This window comes from Anabas testudineus, chromosome 13 (assembly GCF_900324465.2).
Source record: "Anabas testudineus chromosome 13, fAnaTes1.2, whole genome shotgun sequence".
NCBI classification, from domain to species: domain Eukaryota; kingdom Metazoa; phylum Chordata; class Actinopteri; order Anabantiformes; family Anabantidae; genus Anabas; species Anabas testudineus.
In genome coordinates, this window is record NC_046622.1 from 16,626,671 (window position 1) to 16,645,259 (window position 18,589).

The 18,589-nt window shown below is 40.6% G+C and overlaps 2 protein-coding genes across 3 annotated transcripts; one reads left to right on the forward strand and one right to left on the reverse strand.

Moving 5' to 3' along the window:
- Positions 1–919: 919 nt before the first annotated feature.
- Positions 920–3,722, reverse strand: im:7138535 (uncharacterized protein LOC797998 homolog). Of its 2 annotated transcripts, XM_026364276.1 has the most exons (8): positions 3,579–3,720; positions 3,365–3,471; positions 2,898–3,023; positions 2,501–2,754; positions 2,326–2,406; positions 2,131–2,247; positions 1,244–1,390; positions 920–1,155 (listed from the first exon to the last, which is right to left on the reverse strand). In XM_026364276.1, the coding sequence occupies exons 1-8, from the start codon at positions 3,620–3,622 to the stop codon at positions 991–993; spliced, it is 1,041 nt and encodes a 346-aa protein (XP_026220061.1). In that variant the 5' UTR covers positions 3,623–3,720; the 3' UTR covers positions 920–990. The 2 variants fall into 2 exon arrangements, with proteins under 2 accessions (XP_026220061.1, XP_026220068.1); XM_026364283.1 differs by lacking the exon at positions 2,131–2,247 and having other exon boundaries at positions 3,579–3,722.
- Positions 3,723–5,434: 1,712 nt separating this feature from the next.
- Positions 5,435–18,335, forward strand: si:ch211-235m3.5 (BICD family-like cargo adapter 1). Its single transcript, XM_026373910.1, has 10 exons — positions 5,435–5,894; positions 6,972–7,187; positions 11,185–11,304; positions 11,775–11,921; positions 12,594–12,776; positions 14,327–14,491; positions 14,973–15,050; positions 15,440–15,552; positions 15,797–15,917; positions 16,825–18,335. Exons 1-10 carry the CDS (start codon positions 5,640–5,642, stop codon positions 17,059–17,061), a joined length of 1,635 nt encoding a protein of 544 aa, XP_026229695.1. The 5' UTR covers positions 5,435–5,639; the 3' UTR covers positions 17,062–18,335.
- Positions 18,336–18,589: the final 254 nt, after the last annotated feature.

Below are 18,589 nucleotides of genomic sequence, written 5' to 3' on the forward strand. Positions count from 1 at the left end.
GAACTTACATAATAATAATAATAACGACCTGTTTTATTCTGGAAAGTTGCTGAGGGCACCTCGGTAACTTACATCATGTTCAGGTGAATTTTTATTATCTAAGTACCTAATAAAATTGTGTAGGTGAAATTTCTTAGCAAAAGTTTAAATTTGTTGCAATTTCTCTAGATATTTGATTCTGGTTTCATTGTTAAAATATTGAGTTTATTTATTTTACCATTACTAGTTTTTCTTTTGTTTTTTGTTTTGGAAAGTATTTAATATTTTTATTTAACTAGTTAGATCACCTGAAAACTAAGATGGAAGATTCTTCAAAGTAGACCCATCCAAGATAACAGTACATTCCAACATCAAACACACAGAGACAATAACAACATAGTCAACCATATGTTAATTAAGCCGTTTTATGTTACTAAAGGTTTTTAAATTGAGAGTCTTGTTTCTGTCTCTGTATCTTGTTTGTTTTATTTGGTTTATTCATAATTTTAATGTACAATTAGAGTTTTAGGAATTACATTTGGGTTTGTTGGGGAGGCAAACTCTACAACTGTGAGGTGTGTAACATATTCAATTTTACTAATTTATATGTTTTCTTGCTAAAACAAGAGCTAAACTTGATCTGATAATTATAAACCATTGCTAGACTGTTTTAAACAGAAAAGCTTTACGAACATTACACACACAATTACAATATATTTCTGTGTTCAGTAGGTTTATTCTTCAGTAAACAAACCTATGTATACATTTGCAAAGCCAACATATAAAACAAATCAAATATTTTTCTTACTTTCAAATGAACAAAAATCTTACAAAAAAAATATCTGGTTGCATACCAGTACATTATAGCAATGAAAATGTACAAAGGTACTATAACTAAGAATCATACAAACAATTACACCTGTATAATTATATTATATAATATGGGTTTAAATGAAGGAAAATTATCACTCATTTCTAAAATGAAGTAATACAGTCAAGGAGATGGACATCTTACTCTTTTTTCCCTTTTTTCTTTTTATCAGAAAATTTACGTCGTTGGTGTCCGCTTCCTCGTCCGAATCTGTTTCCTTTTGCTCTTTGATGATCCCATGCAGGCATAGGTGGCTCAATTTCCCCTGGTCGTCCTCCTCTGTCTGGTACATTGCCCATCAACATCTAGTGAGACCCAAGCAAAATTAGAAACAACCTTGTTCTGAACTGAACTCATCTTTACCTAGACTCACAGACTTGGTTTATACTGTACCTTGTACACTTGGGTGCTTCTTCCTGCCTTGATTGGTTGAATGAAGGACTGATCTTCTCGGGCAGCGAGCAGAAGGGACAGGGACACTCGAGGGGAGTCAGCCAGAGATGTAAGAGGAGGAACTGAGGCAAGCGCTTCACTGTGCTCCTTTAAATTAAAAACTAAATAAAGTAAACCAAATAACGGAATAAAGAAACTATAATTATTTAAAAGTAATAAAAAAAAACTGGATGGATGACATTTGGTACAGACTGAATGTCTGCTCACCCTTAGGATGTCTTGCATTGAAAATGTTAAAAACCAAAAACAAATAGTACTGAAAACCTAGGACCTTACACAGACATTTTAGAAAACAATTTGACTGAGAAACTCCTTATTCGTATATATTGCTTCTACTCTATTATAACATTAAAATATTTTATTCATCAATATAAATTCAATTTACATCACTCTTAGCAAATGTAATATGCCTAACATAAGACACTTAAAAAAAAAAGCCTAATTTGAAAGCTTCTCTATAAAATAAATAAATAAATAAATAAATAAATAAATAAATAAATAAATAAATAAATAATTATTATAATAATTTTAAAACCACCATTGCATAACATCACATAAAAAAAATTACATCTCTGGCCTCCTACTTTATTTGCCTTTTTAAAACATTATACTGTTCCTGTGATATTTTTGTCTGTTTCTTCCTGGCCTGAAGCACAATGTCATAATATCTGTCTATAATAACTCGACAGTGTGTCAAATGTTTCCTGTTACTATACTTATTATTTCCTTTGGTTAAGCTCTTAGAGTTAAACCAACTTTGGCACTTTTCTATTTTCATATTTTTCTAGATGACTATCTATTGAACTCAGCCTTAATCGATGCGTTACCTTTTTCTTTTCTCCCCATTCAAAAGACTCCAGTGTGACTTGAAAGCGTTTAATCATCATTTGCCGTCGACACTCATAGTCCTTGGACAGAATTCGATTGATCTCTTTAACCTTCATCTTAGAAACAGACAAGAAACAAAAGGTTGAAAAGCTGCTGTCCAGAGTTTCATAATGAACTGTTAACCCTGAACTTACCCACTGATCTGAGCTGAGGCTGGTGCTGAGAAGAGGCTCTGTCATGCTTCTACACTGTATCTGAGCAAGTCTGGACTCCACCTGCATTAACATAACATTACAACAAGCCTTTCCATGCTTCTCAGTTTGTAATTTTGTCTTACGCATAGTTTGATCTGTCTTTCATCAGCCTTACCTCACTTAACACATCTGTAAATTTAGATGAGGTGTCCATATCAAGAGCATGCAGTGTTAAAACCCACTCTGCCTGCATCTCTGCCTTACTCGTGCAGTCATTATCTCCATATTCCTCACAAGTCTCTGCAAGTTCATGGCTCGGATCTTCCACTCGCTGCTCTTTTTCAGACTCCTCCTCTGTTGTCTTCTCCTCAGGACGCGATTCCTTATGTTTGATTATACGAGCTGCTTGCAGCTCTGATACGAGAAACTCTGACAGACAAAATAAATTTCATGCATTAGTAAATAAAACAAACAAAAACATGAGGCAAATTTACATTGTCACAGACGATCATCTTGTGTCACTTAAAACATGCTACTCTACAACAGCACCAACCAAACTCTTTATTTCTCACCAGTGACTCTGTTCAGGACGTCCGGCCCCAGCACCTCTGACGTCAGCACAGAGAGGGGAGAAGACAGGTTTGACAGCAACTTTCTCAGCTCTCCCACCAGTAAGATGTCACCTGTCCTGCCAGAGTCTATAAAAAGGAAATGCAAAATGATTAACAGAACAAAATCTCTCAGACACTACATTATTACACTACACTGAGCTGCTTCACCACACAGCAGCCATGAATATGATAGTATTACAACAAACTAACAACTAAAAAAACCAACAATAACAAAGAAAAACACTGTGACTTATAGTGAGGTTTGAAGTCATAAAGCTGAAAAAATACCAGAAACTGGTGATCTCAGGTCTTTTATTTCACAGAAAAAGGCCAAAGTAACGTCACCACATGTGTTGATTGTACAGTGTGACTGGATCAAGGTTCACAGGCTCTGCTCGTCCTACAGGTGCAGAATAATTCAGTCTCACCCTCCAGCTCTGGACACAGACCCCTCAGCTCTGCACACAGCCAGCTGAGCAGCGGACAGGGGAGTTCATCACATTTACACCGTGCGACGCACGAACCTCCAGGATACCTGAGCACGACAGGTGTGTCGATGTAGTGGGAAGAGAGAAGTAAAATGAGGCCACGGTACGAGCAGGAAGCTACGCAGCAAAAACAAAGTCGCTTTACGTTACTTACCCTAAAGCTCTAATAGCTGAAACCGTCCCCCTGCTCCTCTCCATCACCACTAGACGTGAATAAAACCTCTCAGCTTCACAAACTCAAGGTGTTTACAACCGGTGCTTCCTCTTTCTGAACTTCTCCGTGTGGTGTCGTGTGGACGCACAGCTCCCCCTGCTGGTCGGAGTCTGTCGGTGACACTGGCTTTTATACAAGGAGCAGCTCAACCAGCAGCAGCAAACCAGTACTTCACGAATACTACTACTACTAATTAGTACTCTAGTGATCTGATACTGTCCTTCAGATGAAACCAACAAAGGGGAGACGGTTGTGTATATTGTTTGTCCACCAGATGCCAGTAGAGCTCTGTGATGTGGAGCTATTCTGCACTTTGTATGTATTTATAATTTGTATCACTACGTTCTTACAAAAAAGACTCTAATCACATAAGAGCATCTTCACTAAAAGCAGCCAAAAACAAAGCCACGTTCATCCACTCTGAATCCCACAGATCAATCTTACAGCACCATTACTCAGCAGAGGAGGGCATCGTCTGTCATTGTAATAGGAGTTGACAGCAGTTGATATTCATCCTTTGTGAAAGTCTTGGGCAGTCGTCTGTGTTTGTCTCATCCTTAATAAGATTGTCTTATCCTCTGACGTCGGACTGTCTCCACTCACTCTATAAACCCCCCCTGTGTGTACAGCTTGACCATGTGCGTACTTCTTGAAGACTGAGACACCTCGTCACACTTGCAGCTCAAGCCCCTCGACCTGTAAACTGAGCAGGAACAATGGGGGCGATGGCAGTGAGGCGCATTGAACCATGATGTACAGTGTTTCTACGGTTGCTTGCAGCCTGATGCCATATGTGCAGAAGCTGAAGCCCCCTGACAACCAAAGCCTCGCCATGCGTCAGGATGCGTCCTCTTTTATTCCCCTGACACAGCCCCCTGCTCCACGAAACCTTGAGGGAGCTGACCTCTGACCCCTGGCAAGTGATCAGACAAAGCAGGCAGACAGCTCTTTTCTGTATCATGTAAGTAAAGCTGGTTGAGTAACACGGTCACGCCCTGCAGCGAAAAGGCAGCGAGACCCAGTGAAACTGGTGCCAGCGGTGTATCTACTAAATACAGATAAGAGGATGAATATTAGAGAGCCAGCATGCACTTTTTATTTATGTTTTCATTTTATCTTATCTATTTTTATCTATAAGTAACTTTTTTGTATGGTGCTGCAATCTACTTTGATACAGTTGTAAGGCCATAATACAGGACTTTTCTAAGGGGACTGAAGTTTCGGTTGACACAGCACTTCATATGTACATGTGGGCCTGCAGCATGCATTAAGTTTTCACCATATAGTCTGAGTGGGTTGAAACTACACCTTCATTGTACTTGCATCTAAATTTCCGTAATCAAACTGTTGAAGATATGTTTTATTTTTGTTTGTGTGTGTAGTTCATGTGTTGTTTTTTGTAACATGAACAGAATTATATATGATACAAAGAAAAATCTGTAAAGATTAAAATAAAAAAGGCACATTTTATTACCACAGTGGGTAAAACTAAGTCTATGGCACATGATGCTGGAGTGATGTAGATAATGAGGTGTCACATAGAAACATACAAAGTAGGCTCCACAGACGAGAGGTGGAAAAAACACAAGAGTGGATATGATGTACTTTGAAGAGACACTGTAGATTCACTATAGTCGAAGTTAGTTAAGTAGTATTTAGAGCATTCAGATATCCAACAGTGTGTACAGTTCCTGTACGGCACAGTATGACGTCGATCCGTGAATTAGGACAGGTGTCAGCCACACACACACACACACACACACACTTACTCCACCCCCCCGGAGACAAACATCATCTGCCTGTGACAGAGGGAGCACTTTCACTGCACAGCTCGAACCTGGAGCTTCATTCACACACAGACTCTGACCGAGAGGCTGCAGCCGCACACAGGTGCTGCTGATGGGCTGAAGGTGTCCGCCGTGTTTATGTGCGTCAAACTCTAAAACAGGTGTGTGTGAGTGTGAGTGTGTGTGTGTGTGTGTGTGTGTGAACTCCCCGGCGATGATGGAGCGACTAGATGAATGGAGCTTCACGTCCAAGACAATCGACCTGAACGAGGATTTCTACCTCGACTACGAGGAGGAGGGAATGGGCCTGACTGATTACCAAGACCCCAGTGAACTTCTGGCTACTTTGAAACAAAAGGAGGAAGAGGTTATTTTGGCAGCCCAGCTGGGAAACGCGTTACTCCTGGAAAACCGTCGGCTCACAGAGCAGAGCGAAAAGCTTCATGAACAATACGCAGACAAGCTGGAGGTAAGACTGATCTGGTTTTATTAGAGCTCACACGGTTAGTTTTTAATAGTGCTGCAGAAGTTTTAAGAGTAGGGATTTAAAGATGAAGTGAAGCGGTTTCTGGATTGGTGGCGGGGATGTAAACGGATTAATAACACACCATACATCTTTAAACTGCTGTCAGAGTTACTGTAGAGGAACAGTGGACACAGCTGAACCACTTAATCCAGAATAAAAAACACTCCACAGTATCACCACAGACAGTATCAGTTATACTGGGCATAGATGACACGATTATTTGTATTGAGATACACAGATGTACACTGTCGGCACAGTTTCTTTATTGTTATATGAGCAAATAGTGAGAGCAGTGTGTGACTTGCAAGAAATAATGGAGAAAATGCACATTAATGTGATTGTCTAGTTCTATTTTTGGTTTCGATCAGTCAAATATCCAAAGGAAATCTACTGTATTTGTACCAACACTTAGTGTAAAGAGGCAAAACAGTTGTTCCCACCTCACCTTGTTGCTATAATAAACTTTGGGTGATGTAGTTTGTATACCTGTGTTGTTGTTTATTCTGACTTTGTAACGTCCTCCTGTGTTTTTCCACAATCCACCGAAACCGTTTCTTCACAGCGTCACACACCTGAATGACAGGCTGAATAATGACCTCACTGCTGTTGTCAGGGTGAATGCCTTAAGTCTTATCAGGTGGGACGGCACGTTAAATCACAGTGAGGACAAAACGGACAAGTTGGAAATGTGTCAAACTTACTTTACTAAGTGACACAAAGATGTGGCAAAAACCTGATGTGATAGTGTATTTTTCCACATCATATAAAACTATTGAGAAGGTGCAACAGTTTTAATTAGGTCAGAATATTCACATTCAAAACATTGACAGGACTAAAAGAGGCTCATTGGTGCATGTCGTCTCTCAGATTCCTTCCAAAACAATATGTTATTGTTGTATTTGAAGCTAACTAACAAGGAGAAGGTATCCCCTTCTAGTTTAAAACCATTTCTGCTTCAAATGACCCTCACCATCTCTTGAAATCTCCTTTGCCACCCTAATCTTTTCCACCCTGTTTTAGGAGCTGGAGCAGGGCAGGCATGAGCTGCGGCTCAAGCTGGAGGGCTGCCAGTCCCAGTGGGAGAGCCAGGTGGGGGACCTGGAGAAGGATGTGAGGGAGCTGAGCGCCCAGGTGGAGCGGCTCACCCAGGCACTCAGTGAGGCCGAGAAGGACAAGAGTCGAGCCGAGCTGGAGCACAGCGAGCAGACACAGCGGCTCAGGGAGGAGCTAAACACTGTGAGTCCCGTGGCTGGATTTTTAGCCCTTTAAACTGTATTTTATTTTGCTGCATGAGCTTGGTGCACAGACCGCCCCCCCCCTCCAACTGGTAACTGAGCGGCAGTGAAACAAACACCTGTTGAGGTTCCAAAGCTGCAGATAAGAAACCAGATAAGACCGGCCGTCACCAAACCCTGAAACTGAACGTACTTTGTAAACCACTCCGGTATCTGTGTGACTCCGTCTAATCTGTTGTAGAGCGAGGCCAGACTCTCAGGCTGTTTATAGGCTCAGAGCAAGGCCGTGTCAAAATGTCTACTGTACACACACATTTTCACAAAAGCCAATGTTTTTATGTGACCTGGAGGAACAGAAGCAGAGGTGGTTAATCAGGAGCTATGAACAATTTAGTTGTCTGAATTGTTGGCCTGTGGCAAATGATCTGTTACAGTGAGAAGCAGAATGGAAATGATATGTAAACAAGAGAGGGAGTAAAACCTAATGCCGAGGCTTGATTTTTAGATCTAGCACAGTGGGAAGCTTAGAAAATATGTGGAAGATGATGCTTTCACTTTACGAAGCTCCAGTTCTGCGTGTTTGGTAACATGGTGGTTAAGATGCAAAGATTTACTGCTTGTGACAGAGAGGTCTTGACCCAAATGTGAACATTTGCAGATTTTCTGTATCTTTGATAGTGGTAGTGGGTTTTGGGGTCACCTGAAGACTTTTGCGTTGGGATAGATCAAGTAAAAAAAATATCCCTACATGACAACCTCATAATCTGTCAAACAAAACTATGATATTTATCTGGTAACATGAAGTCATCTTGAATATGACTATGATCGTCAGTGTTCATTCATAAGGAAACACTGGAAGGAAGTCAAAGTGGTGACCTATTTTACAGCCTCTTATCAGTTATTATGGAGTAAAGCATTAGATTTGATCACTTCTACAGCCTGAGAAAGTGGAGATTGTCACAGTTGTGAGGCGCTGCATGCGTTCAGTTCATTTGTGCTCTTGTGAACAACAGACATGAGCTCACAAAGTTAAAAATGAATCTAGACTACAGCTTACTCCCTCCCACAAGTCAAGGTCCAGCAGAATAAGGAACTATGAATATCTCTGACCCCTGTGTAGCCAGGCTAAAGGGCTCTGACTGTGGAAAACTCCCGAGAAGTGCAGGAAAAAGTCAATTTAGATAAAAGGTTGATATCTTGGTTTGGGTCGTTCAAGGAGAAGGAAGTGGAGAAAATGTTTGGCTGCCTGGTCCCAGACATCAGTGGGAAAAGCCAGTGAAGAGAGTGAACGCACTGAATAGAGAGTGTGTGTGGAGAAGCTCCATGTCTGATGTGTCTCTACCAGACGTGGTGGAGGGTGCTGCTGCTTCTGAAGGGTGTGCACCGCTGCCTGGCGTAGTGAGTAGAGTTTGTATTTGTGAGATAAAGTGAGCATGTTTGTACAGGCGCTCCCACAATTACGACGGGAACAGGCGATTTTGTTCTGTGTGTCCTGATCAGGACGGCTGATTAGTTTTATTATGAGCGAGTCTGTTGATTATTCACTGGATGAAATGTTTGCTCTATAAAATATCTGAAACCTAAAGTGCCTGTTGTGAGGAATTCACAGTAACTTGTCCAATCAACTGTTGTTTTGTTCATTATCAGTGAAGACTGAGAAAATCAGCAACACAACACAGAGAGCACAAATAAATTCTTTAAACCACTTTTTCTGTGCACACACCGTCTTATATGGATCGCTAGCCCGCATAATGACGCGCTAGCAGGTTTCAGAGAGCTTGAAACACTATATCCTCGTTGTGAACTCGTAACCAGAGCATGACAGGAATCCGGAGGAGGGCATCACACCACAGAAACCTAAGGGACAAAGAATTTCCACGTGTTTACCAGTAAAGCAGCGAAGCACCTGCTCTGATGTGAGAGGAAAGTTTTGTTGGGACTCTCCATCCTGGTACACTTGCAGAAAAACAAGTCTGACGTGTGCCAGATCAGTCACATGCTGACTGTTTACAGTAGCTGAGGTCCAGGAAAGCATGTGTTAAATTATCAGGGAGTGTCAAGTAATATCGGGGTGTTTTTCTTCTGCTTCCATCAGAAATGCGGTCGTCCGTTAGATTAATTAATCACTTCTCAGAATTTAATGTTTCACAAGGAAATTTAGGAAATAAGACTCTGGGGAGCCTTCTCCTTAGCAGATTATTAACCCTAAAGGAAAGAGACTGATTTAAGAAAGAGTTTTACAGTCTAATGTTACCAGGGTTTCTGAAATATAAACAGTTCTGGAGAAGAAGGGGAGGATATGTTTAGAGAATGATAAGCTGAAAGAAATGATAAAATTAGGTTTTGGTTCTACTGTAGAATTTTTGACTCAACTGTGAAGAAATCACCAAATATTTCACTAAAGATAACTTCAGGACATGGGTGTCAAGTTAAATTAAATGTATAACAGTGATGTTTAGGCTGATTTAGCAGTAAGAAGATATGCCACAATCAATTTAATAAAATCACAAGTGTCTGAGTTCCTCAAGAATATTTGTGGTTGAGTTGTTGTTTCACAATGAAAAGTGTGATGTAACCAGCACTGTATCAGAAACAACTTACATAATCACTTGTTACAGTCAACTGAGATTTATTTATTTATTTATTTTGCAACTGCTTAAGTCATTTGCAGATTATTTCATTTTTAGTTGATTTGTCAGTAAAATATTAGCTAATGCCGTTTTATTCTGTTGACCAATTAATGTGTTAGCTCAAATGTTGCTAACCAAAAGTTTTTTTTCACTTTGTGGTTAAAAACTACAATATTTGCTGATTTATTCATTTCTGTGCCAGGTCAACACATGAAAGAAAAACCTTTTCACCTCCCCTCTCCCAACTAGAGTAACATGATCACTGCTGCTGGCCGTCTCATTGGACAGCCGTGACAAATCCCTCACTGTGAATTTCCGTTATTGTAAAAGAGGACGCCCAAATTGAGGCAAGCCTCCGTGACCTCTGCTCCCTCTGCCAGCTCACAGATAAAAGGAAAAGACAATATACATTGCAGAGAGATGCACATCTTTCATTTGCGGCTTTGATGTTGCCACTCATACCCCAACATCCCAGGGGAAAACCATCTTTTCTGTGTGCTCCCTCAGGGGCTCGGCTGTGGCTGGGGTAGTCAGCTGTTAGATACCTCAGTGTTTGGACTGCTGGAGGCCTCAGGCTTGGGGGGCCACATCAGGGGATATTATCTTTATGTCTTTACCAAATGGAGCGTCCTCCTTCCACTCCTGGTTTGGTGCTTCTCAGCGGGTCGCTGCCACTATTGTGGATGAGGCCCGAGTTGTCCCCATCTCCTGCTCATAGTGTGTCTGCATGCAACGTTTTGTTTTTGTCCATCGGTGCATGGCTCGCTGTCAAACACACACATTCCCCACTAATTTTAGCCCACATGCCTGCCTCACATTCACCGTACACTCCCACAAACACACACACACACACATGAACTGTCCCCTCCTGATGTCCAAGTTTACCCTGCAGCACATTGTTGTCTAATGTGGCCTGATGACATCACTGACAAGACCAAGATGCCCCCTGCTCCATCTGCTGCAGAGGGCCAGCCTTTCATCTTGTATTATGTGGCAGTGATGAGACGTGACAGGGGCCCGCCAAACTGCTGAGTAAGAGGAACTGAGGGTCCCAAAACAGGACAGGAGGAGGCTGGGGGGTGATCTTTTCACTGGTGCCTCAGGATTGACACAGCAGCACTTTAAAGGCCCCTGGTTTTTATTGTTTGGTTCCTACAGTTAAACGTTGTTTGATGAAAAACATATTTATTTTTTGTACATTTCTATATATTTTTCTTTCTTATCCCTTAAATGTCTTGCTCACTACTTAAGTTTCCTATTCAGATCCTACTGGGGGTCTCAACCCCCCCAAACTCACATGTCTATTTTTCATTTTAATTTTTTTACACCATTTGTGAGTTTTATGTCTCTGTGTGTTCTTATTTATAGGCGATGGAGGTGGAAAGGGCTATGTCCAGTGAGCTGCACGCTCTAAAACAGGAGCTCCAACAAAAAGGAAACCACAACAGGCCACAGGAGGAGGAGTTGATCAGTGCCATGAGGGAACAGGTAACTACATACACAAAGATGTTATACAAACCAAACGCAGCTGAAGCTAATCGTGAGGCGATGATACAAGTCCAGAGTTCACCACGCGCAGATAGAGATACGTTAAGCACATTTGTATCAGTTTACATCATTTCTGTGTTGCTGGCTACTGGTTTGTCTTTTAGTGTCATTAATGGGGGAAAGGTTTGGCTTAGGATTATTGTGGTTCATGTTCTTTTGAGACACGTAAAAGAAATCTGTAGTCAGCTAATAATGCAGTGAAAAAAGTTTTGACAGTGAATCATGCAACCACGTCATTTCAGGTCAACCAGGTCATTTCCAAAAAGGAAGACCTAATTAACATTCTCATATTAAATTACATAAGATATCTACTTCCTCTTTCAGCTGTTTCTCTTCCACACACTTTTAGACATAAGTGAATTAACCTTTTGATCATATTAAGATTAGTATTTGTGTGTGTTGTTTTTTAGGTGCTGCGAGTCACCCAGAAAGAGCAGGTGCTGGAGGAGCGTTCAGCAAGTGTGTGTAAAGAAAACGAAGAGCTGAGAGCAAGTTTGGCTTCTTTACACGCTCGTCTGGCTCTGCACGACCAACTCAACCAACAGCACAGCCAGCAGGTAAATACACAAATGTACATGCTGAACACACAGGTACACCAAGAGCGTCACTCTTTCTTCAAAGCAAACAGGCTCTGAGAAGTGCTCATTGTAGCAGCAGGCAGCACAAAACTGCACAGTGCGATTGATGTTTGAATGAAAGAACCTCAATAATAAAGGGATTTTCTGCTCCCTGTCTGGGTTTTGGCAGGATTGTAGAAAGCATTACTGAACAATCACCTCATTCCCGTCATTGTCGGTTTTGTCTGCAATTCTGGATTCCACTCGTGTTCGTTTAGTTTCATGTCCGGCTCAAGGCTGGAATTTGGCACGTCAGGATTTCTATCACACCGAACGTTGATACTGCGAGTGTGTTGTGACAGCTGTTCATACCTGAAACAAACTTGAGAAAAATAAAACCTGGAACTACAGAACAAAAAAATCCACTGAGCACCAGAATAAAAACAGATAACAGATACTGTAGGTGCAGTAGTAAAGGTGCAGACTAGAGTATTTTGCGTAAATATACACCTGGAATTCTCCCATTCTTCCTGTATCTACATTTCCCTCCTTTAATCTATAAAGATAATAATATCAATCTATTTTATTTTGTTGTCAGTAGCCTCAGAGTCACATTTGTGCCTGCAGGCTCTGTATTTGCATATGTTCATGTGTGTGTCCTTGTGTTTTCAGCTAGCCGAGGCGTGGCAGGAAGTGGAGGCGGCTCGGGGTCGCACACAGGAGCTGCAGGCCCAGGTGGAGGAGCTTCAGGAGGAGGTGTCCCTGCAGGAAGGCAAGAGCTGCGGAGAAGCCTCTCTGCTGTCCGAGCTGGAGAGCAGCTTGGAGACGGTGGGACTGGGAGTCAGCAGAGAAGAGGTAGAGAACCAACAGGACTCAAGTAGTTTAACACAGCCAGGCTGCAGTTTGGTCAAAGATTAAGTCGGGAAAGGAACAGGCTTGGTTGAAAACCAAAATCTACAATTTATAAATTGTAGGTAACAACTGTTATCTTTGTATCTAAAGCCTGATAACGTCTTCCTCTGAGCCATAGGTTCTGTTGTTGTCCAGAAACTATTAACAACCCCCGTGACACGTTCCTTCATTATCATGAACCTGGACCCTGTAGATAAATTCCAGTCAATCCCACATATACCGTCCTACTGCGACAAATACTCACCAGAGCAACACATGGGTGCTGAAAATAGAGTCAGAAATAGAATCGAACCAGTTCTATGTTTACTCCTGTTTGATGGATGTTTGCCTAAAGATACGGTGCCACAAAGCTGTTTTTGGGACATTATCCAGCCTGTTTGTGTTGGCTTTGGTCTTTTCTTGGCAGAGTTGGAAATATAGAGAATAAGGCCAGCTTTATCCTTATAACTAAATAGTAAATAATTCAAGGGATGAACATTTATGAGGGCTAAAAATTGAAATTGAACATATCTGTGAGATCAGATATTCAGTTTACAATTAATTTCAATCTTTCTAAAAAGCTAAACACAATCTGCAAAGGTTAGCGCACGCATGGCAAGCTTGTGGTTTTAAATTAAACCATCACTGACAGAAACAGCAGAATGTTTTAATGTGGAATCGGCCACATTGATTTACTCTCCTCATTTGTTCTGTTGTAGTCGTACCTATAATGATTCACCTATGTTCTTTTCAGGGAAATAGTTTTCTTGTGATGACTGGAAATGAGAGTATTCAAGTGTACAGTAAAATCACAGTATAGTGGCACATCATCTAGAAGGCGAATCTTAGGAAACTTGTATAAATGTTGTAGTGAAAGTACAGCGGCTTTCTCTGCTAGGAGCGAGCTGACTGAACATTTTGTGCCAAGATCACAGTGACAGTGTAACTTGTGTTCAGCGCAAGGACACACTCTGCGAGGAGAAGGTGTGAAGGTCCTGGTTTTCAGAGTGAAGCCACCACAAAGAAATATTAGATAATGCTTATTGCAGAAGGCACAAGATTGTATTATGTCCGGGAGCGAACAGGAAAACGGACAGACAGTGAGCCCTCCACCTCTCACTCTCTGGATGTCTGCTGCTATTATTTTGTTTCAGCAGGAAAATCTGATGTATAACTGCGCTTATGAGTCATTCACACATTTCCTGTTTGTCACGGCCACATTGTGGGAGAGCTTCATTGTTTTACAGCTTCAGTTCATGTGAACAGCTGTGACTGGAACCTTATCATTACTTATTATGCAATCCAATTTACCACAATTAACCTGTGCAGGTTGAAATCGTTATCATCATGGGATATTTTTGACTCAAGGAAGTTCAATAAAGTAATGAGGTAATGCTTGCACCTCCGATTATGTAATTGTGTAATTCCTGTAAGGACTTGACAGGTGAGGACAATAAATGGCAAGCAATACTTAACATAAATCAACATAAATCAATCTGCTGTCTGGTGTTTAGATAACACAAGAAGTGGGATCCATCCTTCAGTTACTGCTCCCACTAACGAAGGTCCTGAACAGCTCGGGGACGTCCGAGGTTGTGGGTGAACCAGAGGATCTGCCGGCCAAACTGCACCAGCTGAAGGGAGTGGCTCAAACACTGGCACAGACATTCAGCTCTCTAGTAAGTGACAGAATGAGCAATGAGCTGCACGAGAGGAAACCAAAATAAAAGACATTACACTGTAACTTTAATATCTTCTGAGTTGTATTTTTATTATATATGAGGTGCAGAAAGCAGCCTACTTATGTAGAGTCATTCATTTATTCGTTTAGCCTACCTGCCCCCTTGTGGAGAAACCGGGTGTCCTTGTTTATCCAAAGGATGCCAGTGAAGTGTTGCAGTTGGTAGTTTATGTGCTCTGCTAATTCTCTGTTTGTCATGAGAGAGCATATACAGTACAATTATCTAATTGTGTTTCTTGATGTTTGTATTCAATTTGTGTATCATGCATTTACCACTGTAACTGAATACTTCAGTCCCAGCCTCTTCCTCCCTTGGAGCACCACACAAATAGGCCAGCACCACAGAAACTCTAACTGGTGTAAAATTCAGTGAGACACATGGCTGACACCTAATCTCTTTGTTAATGTCTCTGTCCCAGGAGCTGAATCAGGCTTTTGTCAGCAGGATGGGTGATCCTTGTGGGAATCCAAGTGTAACACAGGAGCTGAGAGATCAGGTAACCCGGTGATGAACAAACATTTGTCAGGGAGAGGCAGCACCTGTAGCGGCCCATTATTGTCGGATTTGTCTGTGCCTGTGCTGACCTTGTTGCTGTCACTGTAATCCATCTTGGTGTCATATACAGATTCAGTGACCTTCAAGTTGATTTTTAGCAGAGATATAGTCTCAGTATCCTCAAAATTAAATTGTCTGTAATCAGGGATGAGGCACTGAGAAATCACAAAATTAACAATATTGAAACTGTAATGTGAAGTTTGTTGCCTTGTTGCCAGGTATTTAAAAGCCAGAAACAATGCTGTCTTAATGCATTTTTAAACAATGTGCACATATGTACTGTATGTTTTACACAGTGTTGTAAACACAACCCTTGTTTTAATCCTACAGAACGTTCAGCTACAGCAGGAAAACGCTGAGCTGAGGCAGAACCTGCAGAGTGTACAGGAGCAAGCTGAAGCTGTTCAACAGGCCATCAGAGACCGAGATGAAGCTATAGCCAAGTGAGAAGCAGATTTGTTTTTCTCAATATTCTTTAATGCAAATCATTAATATAAAATATATGCATATTCAGTTGTTATGTTCTCAGTTCCTATCTGCAATAAATCGAAATTATAATCAAAACATGTCCCAAAACAAAAAGAATGAATGATTTTTTACCTGTAATGATTTTTAACATCCTGAGTAAAAACCTTTTTTTGTAAATGACTGTGATGTGACTGAAGAGGTTTCATCGTTACCTTGCAGGAAAAATCTGATGGAGGCCGAGTTGGTGAGAAGTAAAAATGACATGATGTCTCTGAACAACCAGTTGTTAGAAGCCATCCAACGTAAACTGGAGCTGTCACAGGAGCTGGAGGCCTGGCAGGTGGGGACCCATTATCCCAATTCATTTAATCATTATTTTATGTGATTGCAGTATTATACATTACATTATCATTATTCTTATCCTTTCACAAGGCTGTTCTGACTGGACTGTCTCAGTCCAGTGTCCTCGGTGGGATGTCAGGGATTGATGCAGTCAAATCTCTGTCATCAGTTTGCAGGGATATGAACGGCAGGTGTCTCTGTCTATAAGGCCTTCTGCTGCTGAGTCACTATGCCAAGCCAAACCATCTGCCACAGCGTCTGAGCTGCTGTGTTTTGATGAAGATAATCCAGAGAATATTTAGACCAAAACAATTTATTCAATTAATTTCCTGCAGAAATCAGGTCCTGTTACCTTAAAGACTATGTGTGTTTGTGCTGCCTGAAAGGTTTAAATTATTCACTAAAAGGTTTTTTGAATATATTATAAAATTATAAAATGAGATGAAAGTCCACCTTAAATCAAAAGAGATGCTTTGACATAACACTGAGAGAGCTGTTCACATCTGATATACTAAGAATATGGCTGAGCAACACCCGAGCATAGTAGTTTTTAACAACAAGACGGTTTTCAGCTGCTTATTAAAACACAATTACTCCTGTGGTGAGTAATTACAGCTGCAGAACCGCACAGGGGATCAGCTCAAATAAACAACAAAGCCTGTGATTCCTCATAACGAACAGTAAAGTACACAACAATGTGCAATCCAGCTCAATAATGTGACTCACCTTTGTTTTAATAGTTTGTACACAACTATAGTGACCTGTTACACAAAAGAATGAGCTACTGTATGTAATAAGTTAGGATGATAAGGGGGCAGTGATTCTGACCCAGCATAAGGTACCAGGTTGAGTTGCTATTCCTCAGTATTATTGCTAATTTCCTCTTCTTCCCCACCTTTCCTCAGGATGACATTCAGATTATCATTAACCAGCAGCTCAAGTCCCAGCAGCAGTCAGAGCACCCTCAGAAGAGGCCCATCTCCAATGGCACATCATTTTTCCGCAGGCCTAGCAGGACCGGCTCTGCATGGACACGCCAACCCTCTTCCTCCACATGGAATTCAGACACTAATCAGGACAAAACCCAGTCCCCATGGAGAGACTGGTTAAGACGGGGCAAAGGAGCACAGTACGGAAAATAGTGGACACATTGATACAACTACCTCCTGACTGCTTAGGAGAGGCTGCACCAGGAGGGAAGTACAGAGAAGCCACGAGAAAGACTCCCTTTATGTGACAGACAGTGCAACAGAGCCATAAAAACTGAATTCAGTGATGAACAACAGAGCTGCGGCGGACAAAGACTCATTAAAGAAACACTACTGAAACACTTTACGGTGAGAGGCTGAGCTCTCTTCAAATCTAAACTGTGACAATGTGGAACAACAGTGTTTTCGCTGAATTACATAGGATTTGTTTGAGTCTGTAAATATTGTGCCTTATTTTGTAACATTGGCATTTTTATGAGTTTCTATGAAGTATAGTGTACATGACACAGTAGGTATAGTATTTGTTCAGATTATTTAACTTCACAGATCAAAATGAAGTACTGTCGAAAACCTTATAGATGAAGCTGGATGTGAGAAGTTACATTTTTTTACTGTCTGCTTTGCTCCAAAGCGAAAAAAAAATGTGTAAGAAATGCCATATGTCTTCATGTAGACAGTAAAAAGACTATTTTTTATAAATTCATCTTTTGATGATGTTTTGCTCATTGTAAAAAAAATTAAGTATGTTATGTATGTGCATGATGACTTTGTGCGATTATGTGTCTTTGTATAGCAGACGCATGTTCTGTGACTCAGTGTTCAGTATTAACTGATATTAGTACACACTGTGTTGTTTCCTAAGCTAGCTGAATGGCCACATCTGGAATGACTGCTGGATGATTTCATAAAACATTTGTTAAGGTTTTTGTGTTTTTTTTCACTTTAGAATGTTAATATGATGGAGAGGAAGGGGAATCAGACCACTGATTAACCAGAAACATCTCAAGATGTTACATTAGATAACTCATTAGATAAATTTAGAGCAACAGTTCTGATGTAAGAGACGTATTACTTTGTCTTGTAGCTACAGATTGTCTTGTCTTACTTTGTCCTACTAAAATAATTGGATCAGGAAATACACCTTTAGAAAATAGTCGACCTTGATTTAAAAGTCTGCACAGTAGCTACAAACACACACCTACTTTAAAAGTTTATTATTTTCTTGTGAAACTGTGACTTTATTAATGCAGGTAATATCAGTACAAGCTAAAACACATTGATAAGACATCAGCATTGTCAAAAATATTTTTTTATAAACCTTATGAAGTGATATGAAATCACTGAGAGGGAGTGTATTTCACAAGCCATTTTGTCAAATGATAAAAATATTGTGAACAACATGTACAATACAAATATTTAATCCATGACTCCGTTTGTTCTTTCTTTCATAAACACTTCAATAAAAAAAGACATCTGTCTGCTGCTGCCCTCTGCTGATGGTCAGCAGACACTGATGCAGATGTAACTCATATGACTTGACAATTGATCTTACACCTATTTTAAATAAGGAAAATCAAAACTAGCTAGCTCATCTGGTTCCAAATGCAAAGTTAGTTAGACAAAATTTTATTAGTAGTTTATTCAGTAAATCTTGCTGTTTATCATATCAAGGTCCAGAAAT

Coding starts and splice junctions, on each gene's coding strand:
- im:7138535 (XM_026364276.1), bottom strand. CDS start 3,622: ATGGAGAGGAGCAGGGGGACGGTTTCAGCTATTAGAGCTTTAGG. Junction 3,472..3,578: donor TCAGCTATTAGAGCTTTAGG/GTAAGTAACGTA, acceptor TGTCGTGCTCAG/GTATCCTGGAGGTTCGTGCG. Junction 2,407..2,500: donor TTACAGATGTGTTAAGTGAG/GTAAGGCTGATG, acceptor ATGTTAATGCAG/GTGGAGTCCAGACTTGCTCA.
- si:ch211-235m3.5 (XM_026373910.1), top strand. CDS start 5,640: ATGATGGAGCGACTAGATGAATGGAGCTTCACGTCCAAGACAATCGAC. Junction 11,305..11,774: donor TCAGTGCCATGAGGGAACAG/GTAACTACATAC, acceptor GTTGTTTTTTAG/GTGCTGCGAGTCACCCAGAA. Junction 15,553..15,796: donor CGAGATGAAGCTATAGCCAA/GTGAGAAGCAGA, acceptor GTTACCTTGCAG/GAAAAATCTGATGGAGGCCG.